This window comes from Fundulus heteroclitus, unplaced genomic scaffold (genome assembly GCF_011125445.2).
Source record: "Fundulus heteroclitus isolate FHET01 unplaced genomic scaffold, MU-UCD_Fhet_4.1 scaffold_47, whole genome shotgun sequence".
NCBI classification, from domain to species: Eukaryota; Metazoa; Chordata; class Actinopteri; order Cyprinodontiformes; family Fundulidae; genus Fundulus; species Fundulus heteroclitus.
Window position 1 is genome coordinate 266,480 of NW_023396890.1, and position 10,714 is coordinate 277,193.

Sequence of the window (10,714 nt, forward strand, 5' to 3'; positions counted from 1 at the left end):
TAGACTTTATAATCTCTGCTGCTCACAACAGAATCAGTAACTGTGTACATCATACTAATGAGCATTATTTGTTTACATTGTTCCAAGATGCTAAGGTACACTTGTACACGCTTTAACTAGGGATGCTGCTGCACTATTATGCACATTATGATTATGATGTGTTATGTAAATAGGCTGCAGTGTTAAATATTTTCCACAGTGCAATATTTATTTACTGTGGTATTTACTTTTTCATGGTGTTTTTTTTTTTTAGAGCTAATTATATATTAGACATAGAAATAGAAAAGCTTTATTGTCATTTTGTATGCACAGAGTGCATACAGAACGAAATTTCGTTTGCATACAGTTTAAGAATTTCAGTGAATTGCAGTAGATTTCGGAATAAAGTAACTTTGCAGGATAATAAAGTAACTTTGCAGGATAAATAAAGTAACTTTGCGAGACTAGTTTGTTGTTTTGTCTTCTTTTCATTGCTAATAATTGTGCGTATGAGTTTCCCCGCTGCTGGACAATAAAGGAATTCTCAGCTTATTATTGGACTGTCTTTTTTATATAAATCTAAATTGCCTGGATTACTGTATTTCTACTTCTTTTAAACTAATAGATTATTTTATTAATGTCTTCTGTGTGTTCTTTCTTTTTAACTACAACCAAATATGTTCTTGATGTGCAGCCATTTGGAGCAGATTGTTTGTTGTAAAGAGTTTTATAAATGAAGTTGACATTGTTGAGGTGCAGAAAAAGTCTCAATATGCATAGATGTGGACTAAAATATGATCTAAAAAAAGTTATCTTTGTATAAAGCAAATATTTACATGCATGTAGGTTGGAGATTTCAAATGTATACAAAATTGAAAGAGATATTTTTTTCATGGTTTGGAGGGGGGGCCGGGGGGGAGGTATGAAAAAAATATCAGACATGCATTTAGCGCATTATGAGACGCGCTATTCAAATGCGTGTTTCTAATTTATGTGCAGGAGCTTCTCCTGCATGCGGGTTCATTTGTGTTTCCCATGCGCACCACAGTCCCACACACAATAGGAGGTTTTATCTTTGCATACAGTTACTGATCGGGGCCAGACCACCCCCCACCCGCCTCTCCTCAGACTGAGTGGTTTAAAGTTTCCCTGCTCGGCCTCTGATTGGTCCGGAGCGGAATAACTTCACAGCTCCGCGATCAGAGCGCAGCAGAGGCGGCCTGGCATCCTGTGGAGCGCGTCAGGGCTGGAGGATGCAGACTAATGGAGTTTACCGGAGCTAGGGCTGCAGGTTCATACAGGGAGTTTACTTTCTGATCGCAGGTTAAAAATATAAATATATATATATATTTTTCTTTTGCACCGTTGAAAATGTCTAGCTTTGGGCGCTGGATCAACGCAACCTGGATCCTGCTTTTGGGCATTTTTCACCCGTGCTATTCAAGTTATTCCGAAGACCAGTGCAGCTGGAGAGGAAGGCAAGTATTGCTTGTATTACGAACGTTGTTTTCACACTTTTAAAACCTTTAAAACGGGGGGCATATCAAATGTGCTGTAAGCGCTTTTAGGCGCAACATGTTGAAAACTGCCTCCGGACGCAAACGTTGCAATTAAAATGTTTGCGTTTGCTTTGCGGGGATTGCGCCTTGCGGGCAGCCTGCGGGACGCAGACAGGCAGGAGACAGCGGGGGTCACTCAGAAAGCCTTCATGGAAAAACAGAGGCAGTTGATGAGGTCGTTTAATTTTTATCCTTTCAGATTACCGTGAAGGTTTGTCTAAACCTGTCATTATAATCAAAACTTTATTTTCTCACAGACCAGCCAGCAGGTGGCGCATTTTCACATTCTGCTTTTTCTTGCTTGAGCTCTTCAGAAACTTTACATTTTTTTTTTTTTTTTTTTGAAAAAGTTACTTTATCCAACATCTGACGGATGAAACTGTTCAGAGAGCCACTGATAATCTTGGCACCAGTGTGTGAACTTTGTCCTCTTTAGGCCCCATTTTTTATTTTTTTATTTTTTTGCTGCCAGTGTTCTTCAGGAGAAGCAAGAGCAAAGGTTCAGGAGTGTCACTGCACCTAGGACCCATCCTTCTGAATGGGCAGAGAAGTGGGTTTAAAATGAGCCCCAAACGGGCTGATTATAAAATGATAATACAATAGAAATCATTCTGATTGATATCGATAATTATCAAAAAATTTAAAACATATATATTAAGTGCAGGCCTGGCCATTTTATGCTGTTTCTTAATGGCCTATTTTTCAATAAAGAACTCTGAATTCAAACTCAACCCTTTATTCAACCAACTTTTTACCAAAACTCAACTAAAGAAAAACATGTCTGAACTCTTTAAAGCTTGGTGAAGGAGCGTTCCTGGGTCTGTGATTGGTTGGGAGGATGTAACGACCGTAGTATTAACCTACATAATAGACGAGAATCTGAAAGGAAAAGAAAACTTCTATTGAACATTTTATTGGCCCTTTTTTCTGTTGAACCACACGTCTATAGATCGATATATAGTGTTACTCAATTATTGTCTAGTAGCCTGGATGAGGGGTAAGGATGGACAACTATGGACAAAATGGGGTCCCTAAATGTGGCACTTTGAAGGACACAAAAAAAATGAAATAAATGTTTAATTAATTGACTGGACAAGCTGCACCCACCCACCGCTAGGGCTGGGCGATATGGATTAAAAAATAAATCTCCGATTTTATCATACCAAATCCGATTAATCGATTTTTTTCCTCCTTTTTGTTTCATAAAAAGAAATTAAAGAAATTATTTTACAACCTTGCTTTTATGTCAAGCATTTCGTCAGGGAGTTGACCTGAATTCAATGTGCAACTAAAAACAAGCTGTGAAACATGTAAAACAAGATGGCAGCCGTGCCATTATAAACAATGAAAATATAACAAAACATTTGCTGCTAGTGGTATTACACATTGAGCTAAGAACAGGCTTCACTGCACTTGTGAACTTCAAACAAAGTAAAAAAAAAAAGTAAATAACTAAATGAAGTACCTCGTATTATGGTAAAAAAAAAAAAAAGTTTATACTTAACAATATTTTGACAATATTTTTGCCTAAACATATATTCAGCATCACATGCTGTTCTCTTCATGGAAACCCAATGAGTGTATTGGCAAAATAAAATCCAGATTTTCCAAAAATGAAATCTTAAAGAATTGTAAATTCAAATTAATCGATTAAATCGATTTATCGCCCAGCCCTACCCACCGCCACGCAGGCCTGTGACAGACCGGCGATTACCCCAAGGACTCCATTGCAATATTTGCAATAATAAAGTTCTAGACAATACATGGATGGATAGATATTAATTTTGTGTTTTTTCTCCACTCTCACAGTGGTTTGTCCCAGCAGCAGGGCAGCGTGGAGCAGATCTCCCTCCACTGCTCTGAGGGCACCCTGGACTGGCTCTACCCCAAAGGGGCCCTGCGCCTCACTCTCACACCCCGCCTGGCCCCCATGGGGGCAGTGGGGCCCGGCGGCGGCGGCGGCGGCAGCGCGGGCATCATCACGGCCTGCGTCAAACCATCGGAGCAGTTCCACGGGGCCCAGCTCTACCTGGAGAGAGACGGGCTGCTCGAGCTCCTGGTGGGGGACCGCATAGAGTCGTCCCCGCCCCCGAGGGTGCGCTGCTTCAGCCGCACGCCCGGGGAGAGGCTGGCCCTGTTCCTGCAGGCGACGCCCCATCAGGACATCAGCAGGAGGATCGCCTCCTTCCGCTACGAGCTGAGGGGGGACTGGACGGCCCGCATGTCGCTGGACTCCAACCCCGTCAGCACTGAAGGTGGGTCAGCAGAGGAAAAGGTTCCTTCATTTCTCCCCCCCGTGTCTCTCTGTCACTGACGATTCAGAAGTTTGATGCTGGCTTTAATGCAGGGGGGCAAACTTTCCCCAGAGGCATGTTGGTTTGGAGCAGGGGAGTGGGGGGGGGGAGGGGGGGGGCACAAAGGCACAGTATGTGGGGCTCTCTCAAGAGTCCAGAGCCCTTTGAATGAGAGCCGCATGAGTATTCTGGGATTACTTCGGTGGCCTAGGCAACCCGGAGGCCTCTGCCCAGCTGAGATGCTCCGCTCCTTTGTTGAACTGCCTCTCTGTGGGGGAACTTGTCTTTAGGACCCCCCCCCCCTCCCCTTACCCTCCATCTCCCACTCTTATTAGGCTGGAAAAAAGAGGAGTTAGAGAGGAAGGAATCCCATTTATCAAGAAGTTCTCACTGAAGACGAGAACTTTTTAGGGGGAGGGGAGGGGGGCAAAGTGAACTTTAAAAACTTCTTTAAGCCACAGTTTAATCAAAGAATGCAGCCTGTTTGGTTTTATCAATAACCCTAACCATGGATTGGTATGTTTTTAAGTGTAACGCTGTATATTTTCTAGCCTTCCCATCTCTTGACTCGTGGCTCAGACTTTGAGGAGGCGTGATTTCAGGCACCCTTCAAGACTTTTTAGTGGGAAAACTTTATTCACCCCTTAAACTGTCTGTGTTGGACGTTTCTCACACCTTAAAGCTCCTCCCGTCCTCCTGCCACTGTAAAAAAGAAAAAGAAAAAGCAGCAGCTGTCGGTTATATAACCACAGTTAGTCCCTCCTTTGTTGCTTGTTTTTTTTTTTTTTTAGTTTAAGGTTCGGATTTCAGTGAGACTCGCATGTACACAAGATCTTTCATTTCCAGGGGATTTGCATATAGGTGTTTATTTCGTTTTGGGTCTTGTCAGGTGTCGTCAACTGACGTTTCTGCTCCTTGTTGTCTCTTCAGATGCCTGCCGGCCGTGCAACGACTCAGAGATCCTCATGGCTGTTTGCACCAGCGACTTTGGTAAGTTACCAGAAATTAACAACCACTACAAAACCAAACCTGCCGTTAGGCGGGTAGTTCAGGATTCTACAAGTGGAAAAATATCCTGGCATTTAAAATTTATTTTATTTTATTTGTTTTTATCGGGAGGTTATTTAAACAATTGTTCGCACAGGAAACGGAGGTTGGAGGCGGTGTGCCACCAACAGTGTTGTATAAAGTACTGAAATCTCGAAGTCAAGTAAAAGTATAAGTATCTCTCTAAAATATGACTTTGGTAAAAGTCCAAGTCACTGACTGAAATGTTACTTGAGTAAAAGTCTTAAAGTATCTGAAATGTCTTGAACTTAAGTATGAAAATTACTTTAAAAATAGATGTACTCAAGTAATATAATAAAAAGTATAAGTAAAAAGTAAAACAAAGCAAATGCAGGTTGAATGACATTTTTTAGATGTTGGTAAACTTTGAAAGTCAAATTCACTTAAAATAACATAAACAACCAAGTGCAGGAGAAATTTAGACCAAGTTTAAATAGAAAATACAACCTTTTTGTAAGCTTTCAGTTTTCCTTCTTCAAGTAAAGTCAGTGCTATGCACTTTAAAATTGTACACAACCAAGTGCAGGCAAAATTTAGACCAGGGGGTGTATACTAAGAACACGGTTTAGTTACTCTTTTTGTAACGAGTAACTAAAGCAAACATTGAAAATGTATTGAAGTAAAAGTATGCAATTAAGTTCAGAAATATAGTGAAGTAAAAGTAAAAGTTATCAAAAAATTTTATACTCGAGAAAAGTATAAAGTACTCCAAAATATACTTAAGTACAATAGTAAAGTATTTTTACTTCGTTACTATACAACACTGACCACCAATGATCCTTCTGCGTAAAACATGAAAAGATTAAAAAATTTTCAGTCAGAGTGACTAGTTGCGTTTCTAAAGCGTGTTTGGAAGTATTGCATTAGAAGTGGTTGATGGAAACGGCAAAAATTCTAATTAACTCACTAAATTTAGCAATTTTATCCTGGCCTGAGTTGTTTTTTTGACTTTTATGAAAACCAGTAAATGCGCTAAAGAGGAGACAGAAACACATTCTTTGAAACGTTTACATCACATGACCGATCAGCTGTTTCTGCTGCCGCCGTCTTCTCGGACATTCCCATAACGCTAGAAAACATGACTGGACGCAATAACAGACGAAGAGACGCGAGTGTTTCTAGCTCTCATCCGTTAAAAACTTAAAATCAGCACATTTATAGTGACGCAACATCTACTTCCTGTTTAGTAAAGCCAACATCAACGTATGACGGCGTAACGCTGGGCGTCGCCTGGTTAATTCACTACAAACCAGTAAAAGAAAGCGTCTGATGCACATTTTCTTTATTTTCAATATTTTAAAAGTTCACTCAAACTTTGCAAGAGAATTGCATGGAAACATAAAGTAAAGTAAAGCATCTGTTTCTGCACACTGCCCATCAGCTGGCTTAAAGGAGGCTTGTACGCCTTTCTCTTTGCTGAAAAGGAAGACAAGTTTCCCACCTTGGAAATATTTCTGGTTGTAAAGACAATCAGAACTAACTTTGATTAAAGGAGGTGTGTGATAGTTATCTTGGTTTGTCACATTTCAACGCGCTGGTTGATGGAAACCGGGTGTAGTAGAAACACTTTTAGAAAAAAGATTTATAGACTTAAAAAATAAAATAAATCTTGGGTGACATACGAGGCTTAATGTAGCAGTTTATCTTAACAATTTTACAAAATTAAACATACGTAACGGTGTAAGTTCATGGGTTCTTCATTGTGGATACCAAAACAAAAGTAGAAAAGCACCAAATGGCACCGTTGTTTGTATGAAATGGAAAAAGAGGCAAATTTTCACCACCTTATGCTGAAAATTATGTTTGTAAATGACACTGAGACGTTCATAAAGAAGTAATTTCCTGGTTGGAGGCACCTTTAAATGTGTGGCAGTAAGGCACTGAGCTATCACTGGAAGTGCTTTGGTCCAAACGGGACAAGGAGGAGACGCTCTGTCAGCAGGGGCGGCTCTAGACAGGGGCCCACAGGGGCAAGTGCCCCTGTAGAAATGGTCCTGGCCCCTGTTATGGCCCCTGTACTAAAGGCATAAATTAAATAAACTTCTTACGATGTATGTATTGGTGAAGAAACCACACCTGATTTGTCACTTTTGACCAATTTAATTTTTGTTTATTTTTGTTCTTTACAATTTCACCCTAACAAGGGTTTAAAAATCAAGGTGTTTTACTTTTAGCTTCAGCAGCATTGAGCTGGGATCACAGTTTTCATCTGCTAGATCAGGGATCTGAAACCTGCAGTATCAGAGCCACAAGTGTCTCACTTCATATTAAGCGATTAAATATTGCCCTGTTTTATGATTTCGTTCTTTTATGTGCCCCTGTGAAAAAAACACTGGCCCCACCTTGGCCCCCCTGGTAAATTTGGTCTAGAACCGCCTCTGTCTGTCAGGCAGACCACGGTGCAGGCCGGATTTTCATGAGTTCACAGTCAGAAGAAGTTAAACACCTGACAGAAACACGTCAGTTCTGTTTTTAAATGCAGTTTTAAGATTGTGTCGCAACAGAAAAACAACGAAATGAACTGAACTCCCTGTTTTTCCGCAGTCGTGCGAGGGAACATCCGGTCAGTGGAGGAGGACGAAAGTTTACGCGCCGCCGTGATCAAGGTCAGCGCCACCCGCGTCTTTCGGCAGAAGTACACCCTGTTCACCGGCCACAGCCGGCTAGCGAGCCGGGGTGAGATACGGACCCTGCTGCAGTGCGGCGTCAAGCCGGGACCCGGCAGCTTCCTCTTCACGGGCCGGGTCCACTTCGGGGAGGCCTGGCTCGGCTGCGCGCCGCGCTACAAGGACTTCCAGAGGACTTACGCTGCGGCCAAAGCAGCCCAGCAGATCCCCTGTGAACTGCCCGTAGACTGAGAAGCTGTGGTGCGGCTCGCCTACCCTGCAGAATCAAAGCGCGGCGCCGAAAGCATGGCCAGACTCAGCGCCGATCCGGAAGAGGCCGCGACGCGCAAAACCCAACGCCATCGTAGCCGCGGAGCCGCTGACGGATGCGGCCGTCCCAAAGGACTGAGCAGCGAAACGAACTCTCTACCATCAGTGCAATAAGAAGTCAAGGTCCGAAGCCCAGAATGGAGCCGTGACTTCCTGGACTCGGATGAGAGCATTTGGCGTTGGGTGGAAATCTCCCTCAGTGACGCCATTCGTTGGTGTCGTCTGAGACTCCTTGGTGTAAACCTCAGGAAAACAATAAAAACTCCCACAGAAAGCTTGCTGCCTGTGAGCAAAGCTCCTCTCACCTTGGACAGGTGTGGCTGTGGGCGAAGCTCAGAACGTTTAATTCAGTGTTTTACTTGGATAATGTTGGATCATGTGGGACGGCGATGTTGTCCTGTTTATATCAGATTATATCAAAAAGTAAGGAATCATTGAACACTATTTGCACTCATAAAGGAAGAAAGGGAGTGGCCTGGAAAACGAAATGCTGCGAGCACTGAAAACCAAATGAGAAAAGCAAATATATGTAGCAGAATTTAATATATGTACAGATGATGTGAGCGTAAGCAGAGGCAGCCGGAGCAGCTCACGTTGCCAGGTTTTGTTCAAATGTATTTGAGGAGAAATATAACGACAGGGGAGAGTAAAAGTGTTTACTTTCTGTAGCATGCTAACAAAACTTATGAAAAAAAAATAAGCTGGAAATTGGCCAAAGCAGCCATAGATCTGATTACGTTCAAAGAATCAGCAAGTATTTATAAAACTGAATAAAAGCAGCTGTTCATAACAAAAGTCCAGCTGGGAAATATAATAAAATGGAAATAAATACTAGGTCAAGTCAAAAATAATAATAATAATAAAAAAAACATTTTAACTGGAGATGCACCGAGAAATTAGCTGTTAACTGGAATCGGCCGATTTTCAGCCTTAGGGCAACTGAAAAATCATTTTTTGTGAAAATTGCTAACCGCTACTGGGTGGCACTATGATTTAGGAGCTAATACGAAGCAAAGAGGACTTTGAGTTTGCTACAATCAGCTCTGACATGTAAGAAACTATATGTTTCTGCAACATAAAGAGATGCGTCTGCATTTCATTCAGGCAGCTAGAGAGGCCATTACTTTCATTAGATGACATGAAGGCTGGCAAATCTTGGAGTTAGGATTCTTCTTTAGGGAGAACCTGTATCAGTAAGGCGGTCCGTGCTAATCGCTAATGGAAAATGTGGAAAAACTGTCCTCGTCGTTTTAAAACATGAACTAAAATCTGCTGTGATCGCTCTCTCTCACACAGTGTGACGTCGTCTCCAGCTCTTACTATAAATAATGAATAACCTCTCACAGCAGGACTGCTGGAATAAAAGGATGTGAATGCGGTTCTTATCTGATTCTGATTAGGTCAAATCTCTGATCGGTGCATCTCCAGGTTTGATTTTGTGCAAAAGAGATCCAGGTTTCATGTGCACTAGACCATCAAGGAGAAAGGTTCACACCAAATGAGCTTGCTGAAGATGTATGCCTAAAAAGCTTGTACTGCCATTCTTTTCTGATTTTATTTTTTGTCGACATCACACTGAATGTAAATATGTTAAATAAGAAATTTTATAAAGAAAGAAACAAAAAAAATATTGTGGATTATTTTATATGTCATGTTTTGTGCTATTAAAATATTATTTGACGTTGTTTTTGGATCCGTGCCTCTGATTTCACGCTCTTTAACTGTTCAGCTTGTGTTACGCCAGGACTTTTTTTTTAAGCCCTCTTCCACGGTAACGTTTCCCAGACATAAGTCACTTCAAGTACCCATGAATCAGATTCCAGAAAGCCCAGAACAAACGCCGAGCCTGTGAGCAGGAGAAGGCCCTGAAAGCCGGGGGGAGATTTAGGGACCGCTGGGCTCCGCGGCGGGCGGAGGGCCCTGGGGGGGCGGCTGGAGTTTGGCCTGGGAAGGACGTTGGAATCCCGTTTTCAGGATTCAGGAAGCAATAAATTTCCATTAAGGGAGTGGTGCGGCAGACCGGACCGGGCCGAAGGTGCCACACAGTCGCTCGCCTCATCCCCTCCGCGTGTGCTCGGCCTTTCTTCTGCTTTTAAAGCCGCCTGGGCTGCACAAACACAAAGTTGTCTCTGCCTCACATCTCCTGAACCTTTACAGTAACTTCACCACCTGTTTTTTCTTCTTCTTCTTCTTCTTCTTGCGTTAAACTGCACCTCAGTAAAACCTGAGATTTACTGCGCGCAGTAAACCCGCTCCGTAGCACAGCAGCTGGGAGAATTTACATGGGGTTTAAGATTAAAGGAGCACAAAAGCTTGACAGGCGTCCTGGCACCGGCCGACCTGTCCTCCTGCTTGGCGTCTGCGTCAGGAGGTGATGTGAGGAAGCCTCCTGGCTGTTTATTGCCTCAGTGCCCCTTTAAAACATCCTGTATGGGGGGGGGGGGGTGCACCCTGCAGACACACACACCCTCCCTCCCTTCCAGCCGAACTGAAGTTGCTGCTGCAGTCTGATAAGCCAAAACAAAAGACCCACTGATTGTAGCCCCTCACCTAATATATCATGTGACATTTTGACCAGGCTGAACTTCCTGCATTATTGTCATTTTGTTGGGAGCGCCTCCTGAATTCATGTCGGTGTTGTCACAGTTGAACGGATCTGCAGCTTTATTCGCAAAAAAAAGCTTTTGTTTGAATGTGTGGAGCTGCAGGAAATGTGTGTTTTAAGATGCTTCACAGAGAAAACATCTCAGTTTCTGACTGAATGGACTCCTGCGGCGCCTACATTTGTTGGTTTTCCACAGACCGCTGTCCGTCTTTTATTCCGTCGTTATTGTGGCCCGAGGCGAGACGTTGACATGGCAAAGCAGGAAGCATTGAG

General features: G+C 42.7%; 1 protein-coding gene across 1 annotated transcript; it reads left to right on the forward strand.

The window, feature by feature from the left end:
* The first annotated feature begins 1,169 nt into the window (after positions 1-1,169).
* Positions 1,170-8,691, forward strand: metrn (meteorin, glial cell differentiation regulator). The gene is made up of 4 exons (XM_012863000.3): positions 1,170-1,457; positions 3,348-3,793; positions 4,763-4,822; positions 7,445-8,691. The coding sequence occupies exons 1-4, from the start codon at positions 1,351-1,353 to the stop codon at positions 7,756-7,758; spliced, it is 927 nt and encodes a 308-aa protein (XP_012718454.2). The 5' UTR covers positions 1,170-1,350; the 3' UTR covers positions 7,759-8,691.
* Positions 8,692-10,714: the final 2,023 nt, after the last annotated feature.